Below are 19,180 nucleotides of genomic sequence, written 5' to 3' on the forward strand. Positions count from 1 at the left end.
ATATATATATATATATATATATATATATATATATATATATATATATACAAATTCAATTACCATTCACTCACATGTACATCATCGAAACAGCTTTTATCAAAATTATGAAACAAAATATTAAGTATCAAATATTAGTATAAGATTATTAGCTTTTCCAATACATCATAAGTAGTATACATTTAAATGAACTATATTTAAATAACAAACAAAAAACATAATTTCAAAAAATGGATATATGGTTTATATAAAATATAAACTTTTGATAGATTAGCAGTTAAATTAATATAAATTAAAGTTAGTCATATTTAAAAAAAAATTGTTAATTAGGTAACTATTTGAATTAAAATCGCCATACTCTAATCTGTCCATGCGACAATACTTACTTTTAAGCTGTATTACCTACCACTAGTGAAATAGAATATGTAGAAATCAACCACATAATATGTAGAATGAATTATTTACAATCAATAGTAAATGTTATGTACAAAAATGTTCGGGTTGCCCCAGAGAAGTTAAAACCTTAAAAACTCTGCGAGATTTAAGTACTAATTTTTTACCAACTTTTCAATTTTTAGTCGTAAGTGTAAAATTCCTTCAAAGCCCTACCTTCATATTAATGTCGATGCACATCAAATATAAACAATATTAAATATCGATATATATCTGCATTCAAGGGCGCCCATATGGGGGGGCAAGGGAGGGACATGTCCCCTTCTGGAAAATGTCAAAAATCATGGAAAATTGTTTACTATGATCAGAAAATATTTATTTAAATAGAATTTAAAAATTTAATTTAATAGATGATTTATTTAGTTTGGAACATCAGGTTATCAGTTATAAATAACAATTATTACAATATATATTGCATTACTTTTATGGTAAATTGGTTAAATAATTATTATTTTATAGTCTTCCAGTCAGGGCTGGGCAGGTTAAAGATTTTTTTAACCCGTTAAGTTATTTTAAAATAATAAAGTTAAATTAAATTAAAAGTTACTTATTTTTTTTCGTTAATTCGGTAAGTTAAAAATTAACTTTGAAAAAAAAATAACTTAATTTAGTTTAAAGTTAAAATTCTATAATTTGCAAAATTAAAAAATTGCACACATATTATTTTTACGCTCAAGAAAATTACTGGGGAAATTTAAAATAATACATACAGAGGCGTAGCAAAGCCATTTTTTTAGGGGTGAAACTTAGTCCATTTGGCCGACTGACTTAAAAAAAAATGTGTATACATGTATAAAATATGTTTTATTTTTTTATTTTACAATATTGTCAGTGTTCTTACTTTAATATTAAAAATTAAAACTAATTAAACTTATTTATACTTAAATAAACTTGAGCTTTAGAGGATGAACTTTACAGTAAATAAAACAATGGATATTAAAAGTTATTAAATACAAATTCTTCTTGTTTTTAAAATTGACCATTGTTTAGCAATAATATCTATTTTAATATCATCTATTATATCTTTTTCCGAGGAAAGTAACAGCAAATCGCTTAAACGGGAGTCACTCTGGGTTGTCTTTAAGTAATTCTTTACCAATTTCAACTTGCTAAATAAACCCTCATTTCTAGCAACAGTTACTAAAGCTGTAAATAGCAAACGTACGAGAAATGGGCATAATTATTGCATGTAATAATTTTTATTATATTTTCAATTAAAAAAAAATTGTATGTTGTAGATATACCTACGCAACTAAAAATGAATATATCATGTGTAAACGCAATATTTTTATTTATTGTTGCTATAAATATCTGTACATATATTTACCAATACAACTAAAACACTGCCTAGTGCCTATAATAATAATTTATTAAATCAAAAATATAAATAAATGTATTGATTTACTTTAAAAAAAAATACGTAATTTTATTTTTAATTAACAAGGTATATTTATATTAATGATTCAATGTCAGGCCTGGCTCAAGGGGTAGGCGATATAGACCCACGCCTAGGGCGGCATTTTTCCTGGACAATTTTTATGTATAAAAAAAAATATTTGATAAAATATTTACACGTAAGGGGCGGCAAAAACTAAATTTCGCCTATGTTTAAACACTAGAGCCGGGCTTGTTCAATATTTTGACCTAGCCACAGGGCCGGCTCAATGTGGTAGCAAAATAGGCAGCCGCCTAGAGCGGCACTAGTGGGGGGGGGGGGGCGGAAAAATTCAAATGAACCAAAATAATAATATTTATAGTATGTTGAATTGTATATGTTCATTGTTCAAAATATACTAAACAAGTTTACCGAGAACGCACCAGTCATAATACTGCATGAATATAAATAAAACGGCGATAACAGTGGTACATGCATTAGTCGACCACAGATGAATACACGTTCTTATCGAGTTCAGAATTATTATGTAATTGGAAAATAATGGTCAATGACACAATTAGTCCCGGACTTTTAGCCGCCCGCCAAGGTACCTTTCCAGCCGCAGCTTGGAAACCGTACCTTAACACGTAAATAATTTTTGCTGTAGACTGTGGAGTGATAGTGATAGTGTATCAAGTGTATGAACGTGTACAATTTTTATTATAATACGTTTTTAACTGCAACACTTAATTGGTATTAATTTTGTTAAATTATCACGTTAATATTTATTGAATATGTCAGAGCAAAAACGTATACGGTTATCAGGAGCTGCATAACGAAAACAAAAATTAAAACGTGATGAAGAAATTAAAAAAAACTCTGGTTCCTTTGAAAAATATTTGAAAAAAAATAATGAACTTTAAATAATCCAGAAACACATTCTAAAATTATTTTAGAAGAATCAAATACCTTAGAAGTTACTGACAATGAAATAAACACAACTTTGAAAGAATCAAATACCTTAGAAGTTACTGACAATGAAATAAACATAACTTAGGAAGAAAATACGAGTATTAAATATAATGAGAATGAAAATAACATATCTGACCCCGGGACATGGCCAGCGATTTTTTCAGATTCATTACGACTTCAATTAGTAAAAACAGGTCCCACTAAACCAAATAAAGATTTCAAATATCCTAGAGATGCGTTAAATCGACGGTTTCCAATTTCAATTTTAAGTAAAACATTAAAAAATGGTGAAGTTATAGAACATACGTAGTTAATTTATTTTATTAAAAATGATGTTGTGTACCGTTTTTGTTGTAAAATATTATTTAGTAGTGAAAATTATGCATTGACTAAATTTAACTGTAATGATTGGAAAAACGTACACAATATAGTTAAAGAACATGAAACAAACAAAATACATTTTAATTCTTTAAAAAAATGGATGGAACTGTCTGCTAGATTAAATAGCAATCAAACCATAGATGCTGCCCATCAACGTGTATTAAATAATGAAACTCGGCATTGGCAAAATATATTTGAGCGTTTAATGGCAATCATTGAATTTCTTGGTAAACAATGTTCACCTCTTCGAGGTACAAACGATGTTCTTTACGAAAACAATAATAGCAATTTTCTCGGACTAGTACAGCTTCTGACAAAATTTGATAGTGTTTTATCAGAACATTATTAATTTTTTAAAAAAAATTTGATGTGATGAGAGTTTTGATAAATTTTTAAAAGATGCTGAAACCGTAGCTCTTGAATTGGATATTGAGGCTTCTTTTACGCAACAAACTTCTATACGCCCACGAAAACCGTGTTCTTTTCTTATGAACAACCAGATGAACCCATAATTAATTTAAAAACTAAATTTAAAGTTGAATTATACTTTTATATATTAGACATAGCTCTCAATTCTCTCGAAGAAAGATTTGAACAATTACATAACCACTGCGATAACTTTAAATTTTTGTATGATATAAGTAGTCTAAAAAGTATAACGAAAGATAACATTGTGAAAAATTGTATGGATCTTCAATTGCTACTCTCAGAAAATGAAAATGTTAGTAATTCAGATATTGATGCCATAGAAATGACAGATGAGTTAGTAGCAACATCCGAGTTATTAAAACCCAACAGTACTACATTAGAAGTGTTACAGTTTATTGTAAATAATAACAATTTTGTACCAAATGTAGCTGTAGCACTTCGAATTATTTTAACTATGCCTGTGTCGGTCGCATCTGGTGAACAGAGCTTTTCAAAATTAAAAATAATTAAAAACTATTTAAGGCCTTCTATGAATCAAAAAAGGTTAAGTGATCTTGCTACAATTTCTATTGAAAAATAAGTAATGGAAAATCTGGAATTTAAAAGTTTACTGATTGATTTTGCCCAAGAAAAGGCTCACAAAATTAATTTTATTTAATATATTTTTAATTTTTTAGTTAAATATTTGTTAATGTTAAATTAAATACATATTTTTATTAATTTATTTCATACCCAACATTCATTTTAATTTTATTATTATTATTTTATATTTTGTAAAGAAAACTTAAGTCAGTCAAAACATTTTATTTTGTTTAAATAAACAATGGTTCATAAATAAAAATGAATGTCCTTATTTTATTCAACCCCTTCCTCTCCAAAAAATTAACTATTGCATAGGGTAGCGTAAATTAGATTTGCCTAGGGTGGCAAAAAACCTTCAGCCGGCCCTGCCTAGCCAATCATTTATAGTGTGAAATATTATATTTTGTCTTTAATAAATCTATTCTATTCAATCTTAAAAATAAAGTATTAAAATTATAAATAATATTTAAAAATTACAATTTTGGCGATATGTAGTAAAATACGAAAGTCAATAATAGTCACAATGTAATCCTTAATTCTTATTACATATCATATTATACTATAAATATTATATATAAAATTACCTATAAATATATACCTAATATAAAACTAATTAATAATTTTTATATTTTTTCATGGATTTAGATCCTGGATTTGGAGATTTATACGGAGTACCCTTGGATCATCGAAATATTTGTAAACCAAAAAATCGGTGAGAAAATATTTAATTAATAAATAAATAAGTTTATTATAAAAGTATGTATAATAAAACCCTTCTTTAGTAAATATTGAAGTGAAATTTAATGTTTTCTTGTATCAAAAATATTGCATAATTCATTAATTTTTTAAAACAGTTTCATATTTTTTTTTTAAACATATTTTTTATCTGTTATATGTATTGAATAAATAAATTTAATCATTATTTTTATAATTGAAAGTATAGATAAATACAACTAATAAGTTTTTTTATCCATTTTTTAAAAAATATTAGTTTTGACACCAACATGTTCAAAGTAATAGAAGAGTAGAGTAGATATGATTAATTGATTTTTAAATACTTGAATATATGCCTCGATGGCCAATCCTACAGAATCCAAAGTATACAGAATACCAGCTGAAACAAAAGATTATTAAATTTGCATTAACATTCTAACAATAAAGTTAATAATAACCAAGATAACATTACATTTTCTTAAACCTATTAAGAAAACTATTATTGTTTTATTTTTACTTTTCATAAATTATATATTTTTACTTATTATGTAAAATATTATTTACTCAAATAATTTTATAGTATCCATATCCGCTATTGATAATATTTTGTTTCACATGAATATATTTACTGGGGAATAAAGTTATTGAGAGTATTTCCATTATTAAGTGTTCACTAACTGAGTTTTTACTTCATTATTTTAATATTTTAGAATTAATTTTATTATTAATTATTAATTATTTACATGATATTTAAAATATTAATTATAGTACAATATTATAGGAATTGTTTTTTGTATCAAGAATTGGTCAATATGATACATTCATTAACACAATTAACACCAGAAGGAACTTCATATTCTATGCATAATGGATAAGAAAAACTATGATTGTCACTAGGAATCAATACATCATATAATATAAATAACAATTCAAAATAGATGAATATATTCCAAACTCAATCATAAAATGTGTAAATAATTACAAAGTTATATTTTATTGGTTTTATTTTACCCAAAAATATAAACATTTTTAAGTTCCATTATTGTTTTTTTTAATCCAAATTTTATAAATTTTAGATAAAATCATGTAATATATTAATCATTTCTTATCTAATAATTCAATAATTGTGTTGACGCGGCACACAGGTGATGGTGTGTGTGTGCACGGTCGCGGTGCGGTAAACCGAAATTGAATATTAAACAAAAAAAACAACTTCGACTTAGGGTGACACAAAATGTGTATTTATGTGAACACACAGTTTAAGTTGATGAGAAAAAAACAATTAATAATAATAATGATCACAACAACGTCCACCGTAGAAAATATCACAATCAAAAAAAAAAGATAATTATGTGAGTCGAGAACGTGCGATGTGTCTCCGTACACGATCTCGGAAAAACAGCCCGGTTAAAAGGTGGTACCTGTCGGACGTCGTAGCGACCGCTCGCGTCCCCTGTCCGGTGATGGATGGGTGGACGGGGGTCGCTGCGGCGTTGCGTGCCGCGGAGTGGCGGTTGATGAGAAAGATAAGGACACGGTCGGCGACTGCCGTTTCGATAACGGCTGCCGCACGGGTCCGCGTCAGTGTACTTAAATTTTACTAATTATCTATAAAAAACCTGATTCTGTCACTATTTACAATGTTGAACTTGAATGTTCATGAAGTTCTTATATCAAAATTACTAGGATTACAGTAATATAATTACTATTATTATATACATGGTTGCATACTGAATAGTATTATAAGTATTATTTTGGACACGGTGGCATATTATTATGTACATAATGTAATGTACTTTACTGATAGGGTAAGTAGAGGTTCCACTCCTGTCGAGTCATGAATTATAACATATTTACTATCATAATTTTTTTTTTTATGAATATATAATATATATGTTACAGTTAAACCACAAAATCTGTCAAAACTAGTTTTAACTAGTCAAAAGTTAGTCATAACTAGTTTCCACAAATACCTTTAGCAGGATCATATTGGTGAGTTAGTATTATTTAATGAAAATCTGTAATGCTTATATTGATAGGTAAAACTAGAGAAAAGTAATAGTAATAAATCAATTAAAAAAAAAAATTTTATTTTTATACATGTAGTTTAAAACTATGATTATTTTCATTATTCATAGTTTGCGTTATATTTGTAATATTTATAATAGCAAAACATTACATAAATAGTTTTCTACACTAGTAGAAGTTGATCAATGAAATTAATTAATTGAATAAAACATTAATATCATAAGAAATAGCTTATTAATATATGTAAATAAATTAAATTATACTTTTGTAAAGCAAAAAAAGGAGATCGTGCGAAATCAAAAATAATTTAAATTTAAATAAATAGTAGGTATTGTTTTTTTCCATCACGTTTAAATAATAATTATAAATTAAAAATAAAAGATCGTCCATATTCCAAAAATCATACTGACAAAAATAGTAATTAGCAGAATTAACTGCTATAAGCAGCAACCGTTTTGATCACAGATAAAGTTTTTTGATACACAAATGACAATCTGTAAATACAATAGAACATATTAAGTAATAATTTAAAAACAATTTTTGTTTTTTTATACTTATATTTGCTGAAAATATTATGTATTTATGTAACCATTGATATTTTAATAATTTTGACAGTGAAAAGATTTATTCAAACCTTAATTAATACTTACTTTGAATCAGCTTTGCAAATAGACATGTGATTTAATGGCAATTCATAAACTTCACCCACAGATGGATCTAAGAATAAATAGTTTAGAATGAAAGAAATATAATCAAAATATGGTTGAATGTGTGTAAAATTAATTATTGTATAGTTGAATACACATTTTACATAGGAAAGCTTAAACAGTTAAACTGAAAATTATTTAACCAATTTTTTTCTGAAATATTTTTAAAGTAGTACTTTTACTGCATTTTTATCTCAAAAATAATGACTACATTACTAATATAAATTATATTACTGTTTAAAAAAATCTTGAAATAAACATTATTATTTTAAATCATTTAAAACATTTAATTTAATGATGAAGCTTACCGGCTGCATTTTTTGGTACACACAGAATTGGTACCTTTAAGGCAGTAAACTCTGTAGGAAGACTTTCAGCAAAAGTTATAATCTTTATTGGATTTTCATGTAAACATTCAAGAAAATCAGTATGAAGCTGCACTAATTTGGGAGAATCTATTAATTTAAAAATATATTTTTATATAATACTTTGAATTACATTAATGAAATAAACGAAAAGTATTTACCAGTTCTGAGTTCATCAACTTCTACTGATGGCCACAAAAAGAATCGATATGCACTGTTCAGAGTAGCCAATGGAGATCCATGATGAGGAGTACTGAAAAAGAATACAGATCTCGTCTTTTCAAAAAGCTTTCTTTCATTTGGATTTTTACTGTTACGTGCTAAAAAAAAAAAAAATTAATATTTTTTTATATTTCGAATTATCATATATTCATTTGTTAATTAAAAACAAATACCTGCAACTAACATATTTTTCACTAAAAGTCCTCCCATAGAGTGAGCCAAAAAAATTATTGGGCGATCTCCAATACCAACAGCCAGCAATTGTTTCATTAATTTATCTGTGCGACCCTCCAGAGTACGATGACTAGAAAAATGCATAATCAGTATTAGCTCACACTTTGAAAGAACCAAAAATTAACTTAAATAATAATATTTTTTTTGTTTCAGCGGACAAGATGGCAACCATTCGGATAGTGTTGTACTATAATCAACACCAATCACACGAAGGCCTTCTACATCGTTGGGTAACCAATCAGATGGCCAACATTGACTATAACCTTCATTAAGAGCTGTATTTCTTACAGTAGAGTTACTCCTAGAGAAAAAAAGTTAAATTTAGTGCAATTTAAATAAATTATAAAAATAGAGCTATACCCATTTAATGAATATGGCCCATTTCCTTTTGCGTTTTCTCTTTCTGGTATATCATTCAAAACAAATTCAAAATTGCTTCCAATCATATCCCATTCTCTAGCTTTCACTTCTTTGTAACTATCTAAATATTCTTGCATATCTTCACCACCTGGTATTTTTTTGGTTGCAGTAGTTAAAGAATTATGAGATTCTACTTTATTACTCATATCTATCATAACATGTAATACATAATTAAAATACAGTTTTTGTTAGTTTGAGGTCTATAAATTAAATTACATGAAATTAATGAACAATCTTTTGATTAAGAAATAAATAAATAATAAAATTTTTTTTTTCTACAAATAATACAAATAAATATTAGAGAAAAAATTACAATGCATACAGTAAATACATTAAATGTGAAAGCATTATATTTGAAAGTCATAAATTAATTAATTTTTTATAATCTTCTTCAATTAATAATCATTATTCAAGAACAATTGAGAACCTACTACTAGATATCAACCTAAAATATAGACTTAAGATGACTCCGAACAGCCTAAGGGTAGAACTAATAAGCACTAATAACCTATAGGGATATCGAAAATATAAGAAACTGTAGAGTGCAAATTCGGTGACATACAAGACAATGAACACAAAATGCAAAAGGAATGAACTCTTCAAGGAACCAAAGACCCAGGTTATTAAGCTGATAAACTATTTGTTTAAAAAAGAAATATAACATTGTTGAATAACACAGAGAAGATTAATAATTATTGAATATTTAAATATACTAGATAAATAAACTTACCAAAAAGACCAAGAGGTTCATTTTTCATTAAATATTTTTCCCGCCATGAAAAGCTAACACCACCCAAAAGGCCATGTACAAGAACTATATCGATTTTAGTATCTTTCTGACATCTATTTTTTGGATGTAGTAAGACAGTTTGCTTTCCAAATGAATAATTTCCATTGATTGGATCTTCATCATCCATATTTAACAGAGTTCGGTTGGCCCAGGATTGAATTCTAAAATTTTGATGGGTTTTCCAATTAAATAATACACTGATCCATCCTAAATCATTGGAAAATAAATTAAAACTTTATAAAGTTAATAATAAATGATAATGATGAACATCAGTCTTTTAATGTTTTCTTTAGCAAAATAAATAAATAAATCTTCAATAATAAATATAAATTACAAAAATATGTTTGCAAAATCATACCAGTCAAAAAAATATCTTCAATTAGATTTTTGTTCAAAGATGCAACGGATAATAATTTCCCGATTTCTTCCGCAACCTCTTCATCATATTTTAAATATTGATATAAAGCCATTAAAATTTGTAGGCCTCCTAACTTCACCATATCTATAGAAAATGTTACCATTTCTTCAAAATTGTAAATTATTTTTAATTAATATAACATACCCGAAACTGCTTTTTCATTATTACAATGGTGACGTAAAGCATTTAAGCTCAACTGTAAAATGTTATCATTGTCAATTTGGATATTTCTAAAATTAGATGGTATATCTTCTGGGTGGTAATAATCATGGTGTTTATCCTATTAAAAAAAAAAAAATGAACATACAAACATACATAAGACAAATTTTATTAAAATTATTTTGAATACTAAGAGGGCATTGTATTTTATATTTTTAAAATTTTCATTTTTGCTTACTTCAAATGCATGAGCCACAAAGTAAGATAAACATTTATGTTCATTTAGTGTATTTAATTGAATCAACAAATCACGAATTTTTTTTAAAATCTCCTAAATGAAAATGAATTTGATTAAAATTCATGTACAGTAAAATAATTAAAATTATTAAGACTTGTACATCTTTTGTCCAATTTATTTTTCTAGGAGGAAGAAAGAATTTTGGATTTGCATTGGCCGATCGAGCTAAACCAACCAAAGTATGTGCTTGACTCATTTGTGCTAGATGTTGAAAATCAGAATCTAAAATAAAAGCAATTAACATATTTAGAAACTATTAAACAGGAAAATATGGAATCACATTTAGAAATATTTACCTTTTAGATGAACCATAGTTGTAAGTCGTTGAGTAGCTGCCCAAGCTAGCTTAGAATTTTTGCATTTGTTGATCATTTCTAAAAGTTTCCAGGCTTTTCTATGTTTGAAATCATTCCATTTCCGTAAAAAAAATACAGGAGGATTTGTTGGCTGGATTATGCTGTGGCTATCAATGATTTGATACTCATCGAGTTCTATGCAAATTTTAATTTTAAGTATTTTAGATATTAATCATTAATAATCATAATAATCATTTGTTTTTTTCTAATTCAGTTAAAATTATAAGATTACTAGAAAAGACATGCGATTTATGTTATGTTAATCCTATCAATATAAGAAAAGTAAATATTTTTACTTAACGATGATTACTATAAATAAATAATTGCATTAGTTTTTAGCACATAATGAACTTTTTTCAATATATAATAATGAAAAGTTCAGTGAAATATTATAAAAAAATTAAAATGTTTGAAAAATAAATGTTTTAACTGTAACAATGACTAATGATTTAACGAATATTTTTGTTTATCTAACAATTTATGATATACAATTATAATCATAAATAATAATTTACTGATGTGTCATAAGTATTTTATATAATACTATTAGTCTATTTCTATCAATAATTTTTACATTACAACTCATTGAAACCATAGTTCCTAGGTTCAATTATATTACAATTATATTACATTATGTAAAACATTTAATTTGATATAATCCATATTCCAACTCTTGTTTCAAAATTGTCAAGCTAATGATAAGTATAAATATTATAGTTACAGAAGAATGAAGATACAACACATTTGCCAAGTCATTATTAAAATGTTTTATCTTTCTATTTTCCAATTAATAAATCTAAGTCCACTTCTAATTTAAATTAATCACCAAGGTTACAAATCATTTAAAAAAATAGGCTAATGGATTAGTACTTTATATTATTTAATGCAAAATGTTGATATTTTATAATTTAATTGATTTCTACGTTATATGTTTTCTAAATTACTCATGAGTGTTATTTAAATGCTACATAAGAGATCTAATGGGTTTTAATACATATAATTTTTAACCACATTAAAAAATTCTAGAACAGATAAATAGATATGAGATGATGATGTCAGTAATATTGATTCTAATAACATTTATTTTGCTTAGCAAATTCATTCTGTATCTTTACCAGTGAACGCTGCTTTATCAATGAAAACGTATTCTGGAACTTTGTAGTTGAGGAGTATCGGGTCTTTTTGAACACAACGTTCGATGGCCAGTACAGTTTCGCGTACCTCATACGCAAGCCACCCCAGGCCGCCAGTGAATACGCAAAAGGCAACAGATTCAGTAAATAGACGGATACGCTTGCGGTTGCGCAATACGCACCCTGAAAATTTGGCTAGTGCCCTGTGAAACTCGCTAAACGGCATCGATTTGAAGAATAAGTACGTCTGACTTAGCATGTCGTCCGTCGCCGATTGGACGCTGACATCATCACTGCAGACAACTGACCAGCAAGAGATGTAGCCATCGACGAAATAACAAAACTTACGTTTAATGTATGGTACACAACGTTAAACGACGATGACTGCGAGGAAAAAGACAATAATTCTTCACCCGGTTACCAGCGACTGCGGACAAAGTATTAATAGTAGTAAAGCACAGGTAATGGTGAACGATAATAGACTTTTTAGACTTTTGGAGGACAAGTATATGGTAGGTGAGATTAACAGGTCTTAGTACTCGGGGTCCTAGATCGGAAGTAAATAGGAACAATGGCTTCGAGGAGGAGTACTCATGAAGAATATGTAGAAATATATAGAATATATAGAAGAAGAAATACGAACGATGAACGAACAGCGAACGTCTGGTAGCAGGAAAACTTTGTCGTCCGATCCATATTCATGACGTCAATATGATAGAGCTGATAAAGAACGTACGACTATTGTTTGCATCGATGAAAACGGCCGAGGTAAATAACAACATAGGAACATCCCAACATTCTTAACGACCGCTGCCAATTTTTGTCATCCCGTCGTCACTTGGCGACGTAGCGTCAAAGCAACAATACAACGTTATCACGGACGCGACTGATGTTTTTGTTTACACCGTCCGAACCGATAACAGGCCCCGCGAGATAACGATAACATCGCGTCGTCCGAATATGACGTTCGGCTGTTCCCGTCGTCGCCGTCGCATCGGGTCGCAAGTGCCGCGGCGTCTCGTGCTCCTCTCAACAGTTGTGCGTTATTTATTTCCATTTGTTTGTCTCGCGTTCACTACCTACTCAAGCTTTTACGTCGTTATTGTTACCGTTCCATTTTTTCGTCGTGAGGCGTGGTCGCGAAGCCGTGTCACGAAAGCAGTTAACCCAAGCGACACGGTAACGGTATTAACGGCCGGCCAGATTCTCGTCGCCGAACATCCGCCCTGGTGGTGCACTGCCGGCCGGCCATGTCTGCGTCGAGCGTGACAGGCAGCTTCGATCATATCGTCGACTCTGACAGCATGATGCTGTTCGACTGGAACGATATCAAGGATGAAATCAAGCCCAAATACTTGGTGGACATCGACGACAACGAGTGAGTATTGAAATGTCTCGTCGACTTAAACGTTACAAGAGCAGTTATGTACCAAACCTTTGGGAACACTAAATGTTGTGTCACCAACTATCATTTAAAATGTTCAACTGAGGAGTTTTATTTAGGTACCGTTTTCTTATACTTTTGTATCCTCTTTATTGGACACTATTTCATGAAACAGATACAATATTATCATGGAAACCAATGATTAAAACTATTATACGAACCTAGATGTTATATTACCTACAGTATTCATTTTGTAAAGAGGAATATCACTTGTTCGATAAACGGAGTATTTATAAGTAGGCTTAAAAAAGTATCGTTACTTGACAAACACTGACCGTTTTAAAATCAGCTTATATTTTGAGTGTTATCAAATACTGTCCCTTTGTATTTATATTTTTATTTTTATTTAGTTTTGTGAATATTTAAATTTAAAAAATATATTAACTAGATCAGAGCACATAAACTTCATTAGATGTAACTAAACCGTGAATTCTTCCAATAGTCCTTTATCATCTGAAATTATTCTATGGTATCTTATCCCATGGTACATATGTAAAGTTTTAGTGGAGCATAAAAAAAAATTGTGTATATTTATACTTAAAATAATAATGATGATATTATTAAAATAAGAACTCATATTATTTTTCCAGGAGGAGGCAAGTGCCTCTTTCGCCTAATAATTTTTTTGTATGTTTTTTTTTTCTTATTCTTGTCCATTATTTAAAACAAGTGGAGGCGCAATGTTAAAAGTTCTGGTCCTCATGTAACCTTAATATCTAAAAATCTCACTAATAATTAAATAATACAAATTGTTATTGGTGTGTCCTTATTTTGTATATACTTTATGACTATTCAGAAAATCAAAATAACTCACTTGCCTATTCTATAACAAATTTGCTATGAAAATATGAAAACCTGAAAACATGGTATTTCTAATCCAACACACAAATCATCACTTTTTGAGTTCTGTAAGTTTTATATATTTCTATGTTGATCAATAATAGTGTTAACATTGAAAAAAAAATGTACTATAAATCATTTCTAGAGCCCTTTGATTTATTGTTTAAATATCCCAGTATAATTCCATTTCTATAAGTACTCAATTATGTTAACCTGAATTTAATGTACAAATAATGTTCTCACTTTTATTTACTTATATACTCCTTTAGACTTAATATTATATTTGTTCCAGGTTGTTTCCAAAATATGATGAAAATGTATTTGAAAATATACTTGATGAAGAGGTTATTGAACACAAAGATATTAAAGTTGAAGAGTGAGAATTAATTATTATTATTATAATTTTTTTGTTTTATCAATTGTATTAAATGACATTTATTTCATATTGTTATATATTTTTAGATTTATCATTTTTAATGAAATTCCAACTACTCCGAATGTTGTTGAACAAATTGAATTTAAATGCACTGTTTGTTCAAAAAAATTTGGTCATTCTGTGGATTTGAATCGACATAAAAGAATTCATACAGGGGAAAAGCCATTTAAATGTGAAAATTGTCATAAAGCTTTTACTCAATCATCACATTTAATTGCTCATCGTAGAATACACACCGGTGATAAACCATATAAATGTGACTTATGTGATAGAGCTTTTGTAAATTCTTCTCAATTAACAACACATAAGAGAATGCATTCAGGAGACAAACCTTATAAATGTCCATCATGTGATAAAGCATTTGCTAGTTCTTCAAATTTATGTGCACATAAACGGACTCATATAGGTAATAAACCGTTTAAATGCCCAGATTGTTTTAAAACATTCTCAGAAATGTCTCATTTAAATCGACACAAAATTATACACACAGGGGAAAAGCCATTTAAATGTGATTTGTGTGATAAACCTTTCGCTCGGTCATCAGATTTATTAAGACATAAGAAAGCGCATGCTGGTATCACACCATATAGTTGTGATTTTTGTAACAAAGCTTTTGCTAGTAGATCAGATATGATGAGACATCAAAGAAGGCATACCGGTGAAAAAATATATAACTGTAAGATTTGTTTAAAACATTTTGCTGATTATTCTACAATGGTTAACCACCATAGAACACACACCGGAGAAAAACCATTTGTGTGTAAGTTTTGTGAGAGATCTTTTGCCTATTCCTCAAGTTTGATTGCACATAAAAGAAGTCATACTGGAGATAAACCATTTAAATGTGTAGTTTGTCAGAAATCATATGCAAATTCTTCAAATTTAGTTGCTCATCTATCTGTTCATACTGGAGAACAACTCTTCAACTGTAATGTTTGCCAAAAGTCATTTGCTAATTGGTCTAATTTATCTAAACATAAAAAAATCCATGAAAAACGAATACCATATGTGTGTGACTTTTGTGACAAGAAATTTGATGATGTACTTGAAATGGTCAAACATAAGTCGACCCATTGGAATAATATAGCTGAAGTTTATTCTATTAGTTCTTTTGGTTCTTTTGATAATAATACTATTTATACATAATATGTTAAACAATTTAAAGGAACTGTGCATCTAAGAAATATTAAAGTATATTTTATCCTTAGAAGTCATTGATTTAAGGTGAATTATTGTTCTGTTATCAAAACATCACTTAGTTAATAAAAATTCTTTCATTACATTTTTATTAAATCAATATTTAAACAGGAGTATATTTTTTAGTGTTTATTTTTTAAATTTGATTGATGAATCAAGTATGAACCACTTTATTATGTTTTTTTATTTTTTATATAATTCCGCAGATCTCAAAACCATTTGATATTAGATTGTTTGGTTTGGTAGTACTGTAGTTTTATATTGGTTTGCTTTTTGGATACACATTGGGTGAGGAAGCGTTGTCGGTTTTTTCTCTCTAGGCAGTCTTTCTGTCTTGAAAGCGAAACTGCTAGTGACTGGATTTAAACTGGCCACTCTACTAATCCTGCTTTACCATGACACTCTTGAATTTTTTTATTATATCATCTAGTAAGTAATTTTAATAAAATAATTAAAACAATTTAAATATATTTATTTAATAGTTTTACAAACTTAAATCCTAAATCCATTAATTGTACTATATTATGATATAGTATTTGATAAAACTATTTCTAGATATTACATGGTTGTATATGTGTTAAAAAAATGTACTTTATTATCTATTTTAGAAATACTAATTCTAGTAAAATCCTATATCAATTACAATTCTGAAAAATTAGAATTTATTAAAACATTTGTACTATTTAAAAATGTATAAAAACAATAGGTATTATAATATTCAAAAATGTTTAAAAAAAGAGCCTACTTATGTATATTTTAATTATTTAACCTAACCTAAGTTATAATCATAAAATTTGATTATCTTATTTATAATGATCAAAAATAATATAATTTAGATTCAAAATATTTTATTTGCATTTAACTATGAGAACTACTGATATGAAAATATTTCCTCATCTTAGACTTTATTCAAAACAATAAAATTATGATGTACGACAAAGCTAAGGAGGTCAGTACTTTAAAATTACTAAAATAGTTTTATTGTTTAGTAACTAGAAACAACTATAGTTATAATAAATTTAGATATGTAGTTATTATCATAATGTAAATTAAATAGTTTGAATAACTGTATTGCCTATTTTAATTATTTGTATGTATATATTAAATATTATTTTTTTAATAAATTTAAATAAATAAAAACTAAAATGGTTAATTATTTTGTTTACCACTTGTACATTATCTGCAGTAAAGTATATATTAAATGTTTTATGCAATTTGTTATATCTAATAGGTAGGTACCAAATTGATGAAATGGATTCGGATCACAGTCTGTGATGGAAAGTGTTCGCCACTCACGAATCGCAACATAGTATGTTGAACATACTATATAGGGGGTCCCAGTGGCGTAGCCAGGATTTTTAAATAGAGGGGGGGGCCAACCACTTTTTTGGATAAGTAAGGTAAGAGAGGATATGAGAATTCACCCTTAACCCCCCCCCACAATCTACCACCAAGTTTGTAAACGTAATTCAAGCATTTTATCAAGTTATCGTTCAGACCTCGAACCGAACGGTTGTGCGCTTCGTTTAGAGCAATTCATATCATTTTTCCAGCTAATTAAGTTCATAGTCCATACTATATGTTTTGAATTTAATTACTCATTATAACAAAATCGATTTACATAATTAAAATTTAACTAAATTATCATATTACACATTAATTATATCCAATAAATCATGCCTATGTGTAGCAGCTGTACTACAAATATAATAAAAGCACCTTCTGTAAATTGTAATGATTGTAAACAGTTTTGGCATGCTAAATGTCAAAAACTCAACAAGGAAGATGCAGATTATATAAAAGAAAGTGGTACCATTTGGAGATGTGACAAATGTACTGCTGAACGAAGAGCATCACTTCAAATGGAAAATAAGATAACAGAAGAAAATACAAATTTATCAGAGATAAAAAGCATTATCTTAGAATTTAAAGATAGTTTCCAGAATTTCAAAGATGAGTCCTATAGTAATTTCAATACTTTAAATAATAAAATAAATATGATCGATCAAATTTTGACTGAAAATAATCTCTTAAAATCACAAATAAACCAACTCGAAAACAAAATTGAAATAATGGAACGCCGCTTAATAGCCAACGATGTTGTCATCGATGGAATACCGGAAAATAAGTTGGAAAACTGCGCTGAGTTAGTACAACAAATTGGTAAAGAATTAAAAATAAACATAGATAAAACTTTGATAAATGACTGTCACAGAATTGGACCTATAAGAAATGGTGAACACCCGAGAAGAATTTTGGTAACTTTTATGAGTCAACAAGAAAAAGTTCAAATTCTAAAGGCTCGCCAAATTAATAGAAACTTTTCTACGAAATATATTAATATCCAACCTGACAAACCAATCTATATAAGAGAAAATCTAACTTCCAAAGGTAATAAAATGTTTAAAGAAGCCAGAGATCTACGTAAGCAGCTCAATTATCAGTTTGTATGGACAAAAAACGGCATCGTCTTCTTAAGAAAAAATGAAACAGATAAAATCATACGTATTGATAACGAGGATGTTATACAAAGTCTCAAATCTTAGAACAAACATTTAAACGCTACAAATTCCAATTAGTAAATATAAAAATCAATTACATTTCTATTACATGTTTTTTCTATTTATCCAATACTGTTCATCATATTTATTATACATATCCAAATTTACTTCATATATTTAGTTTAACCAAATTCGAAAATGTACTTATATATTATATATACTCACACACCTATTTAATCATATTATTATCTGTTATAACAACAAGCGCTCATTCATGTTATCATCCAGGGTATTTTCTGCGAATTTATTTTATCAATTGCTATTCTCTTTACAAAAGTACAATGTTCCATAACCCAATTAATTGCTTTATGATTCAATTCCAAATTATAAATAAAATTAAATACAATGATTAATTATAACACTGATTGTACATTAGCTCTAGATAATATTAATGAAGTAAACGTAATTGAATGTCTATGTGATAAACTTGATGCCATAATTTATAGACGAAACGCGATTAACATACTGTCAATGAACATCTGTAGCATTCAAAAACATTTTGATGAACTGTGCACTGTTTTAGATAGTATAGAAACTAAATTTGAGGTAATAATCTTAACCGAAGCCTGGCTAGGTCTAGATAATATATCAAGTAATAATTTTCAAATGAATGACTACACTGTACATTCAACTGAGCTTAATAAAAATAAAAATGATGGTATTATAATT

At 28.0% G+C, this 19,180-nt stretch overlaps 5 protein-coding genes across 9 annotated transcripts in view; 4 read left to right on the forward strand and 1 right to left on the reverse strand.

Annotated features, from left to right (window-relative positions):
* The window catches only part of LOC112693801 (protein SERAC1), a 43,157-nt gene extending 37,263 nt beyond the window's left edge, over nucleotides 1-5,894 (forward strand). For 2 of the 3 annotated variants that reach the window (XM_025569023.1, XM_025569022.1), the window contains exons 7-8: nucleotides 4,835-4,901; nucleotides 5,685-5,894. In XM_025569023.1, the coding sequence (XP_025424808.1) occupies nucleotides 4,835-4,901; nucleotides 5,685-5,778 (161 nt within the window). In that variant the 3' untranslated portion in view covers nucleotides 5,779-5,894. The remainder of the gene's footprint in view (nucleotides 1-4,834; nucleotides 4,902-5,684) is intronic. The other variant, XM_025569021.1, reaches the window with a different exon arrangement.
* Nucleotides 3,233-4,199, forward strand: LOC112693804. Its single transcript, XM_025569025.1, has one exon. The coding sequence runs from the start codon at nucleotides 3,864-3,866 to the stop codon at nucleotides 4,185-4,187; it is 324 nt and encodes a 107-aa protein (XP_025424810.1). The 5' UTR covers nucleotides 3,233-3,863; the 3' UTR covers nucleotides 4,188-4,199.
* Nucleotides 5,895-7,244: 1,350 nt separating the features above from the next.
* LOC112693145 (protein SERAC1) lies at nucleotides 7,245-12,893 on the reverse strand. Of its 3 annotated transcripts, none has more exons than XM_025568091.1 (15): nucleotides 12,688-12,893; nucleotides 12,016-12,460; nucleotides 10,841-11,035; nucleotides 10,645-10,766; nucleotides 10,485-10,577; nucleotides 10,232-10,367; nucleotides 10,028-10,171; nucleotides 9,610-9,876; nucleotides 8,820-9,027; nucleotides 8,599-8,760; nucleotides 8,399-8,529; nucleotides 8,165-8,323; nucleotides 7,947-8,093; nucleotides 7,582-7,648; nucleotides 7,245-7,425 (listed from the first exon to the last, which is right to left on the reverse strand). In XM_025568091.1, exons 2-15 carry the CDS (start codon nucleotides 12,290-12,292, stop codon nucleotides 7,362-7,364), a joined length of 2,172 nt encoding a protein of 723 aa, XP_025423876.1. In that variant the 5' UTR covers nucleotides 12,293-12,460; nucleotides 12,688-12,893; the 3' UTR covers nucleotides 7,245-7,361. The 3 variants fall into 3 exon arrangements, with proteins under 3 accessions (XP_025423876.1, XP_025423869.1, XP_025423884.1); XM_025568084.1 differs by having other exon boundaries at nucleotides 12,677-12,893; XM_025568099.1 differs by lacking the exon at nucleotides 12,016-12,460 and having other exon boundaries at nucleotides 12,677-12,893.
* Nucleotides 12,894-13,004: 111 nt separating this feature from the next.
* On the forward strand, nucleotides 13,005-16,218 carry LOC112693164 (zinc finger protein 501-like). The gene is made up of 3 exons (XM_025568110.1): nucleotides 13,005-13,411; nucleotides 14,610-14,693; nucleotides 14,780-16,218. Exons 1-3 carry the CDS (start codon nucleotides 13,284-13,286, stop codon nucleotides 15,897-15,899), a joined length of 1,332 nt encoding a protein of 443 aa, XP_025423895.1. The 5' UTR covers nucleotides 13,005-13,283; the 3' UTR covers nucleotides 15,900-16,218.
* A 1,168-nt stretch (nucleotides 16,219-17,386) lies between these two features.
* On the forward strand, nucleotides 17,387-18,504 carry LOC112693697. Its single transcript, XM_025568891.1, has one exon. The coding sequence runs from the start codon at nucleotides 17,627-17,629 to the stop codon at nucleotides 18,494-18,496; it is 870 nt and encodes a 289-aa protein (XP_025424676.1). The 5' UTR covers nucleotides 17,387-17,626; the 3' UTR covers nucleotides 18,497-18,504.
* The last annotated feature ends 676 nt before the right edge of the window (nucleotides 18,505-19,180 follow it).

Source organism: Sipha flava, unplaced genomic scaffold (genome assembly GCF_003268045.1).
Source record: "Sipha flava isolate LNK unplaced genomic scaffold, YSA_version1 117_pilon_pilon, whole genome shotgun sequence".
NCBI classification, from domain to species: Eukaryota; Metazoa; Arthropoda; class Insecta; order Hemiptera; family Aphididae; genus Sipha; species Sipha flava.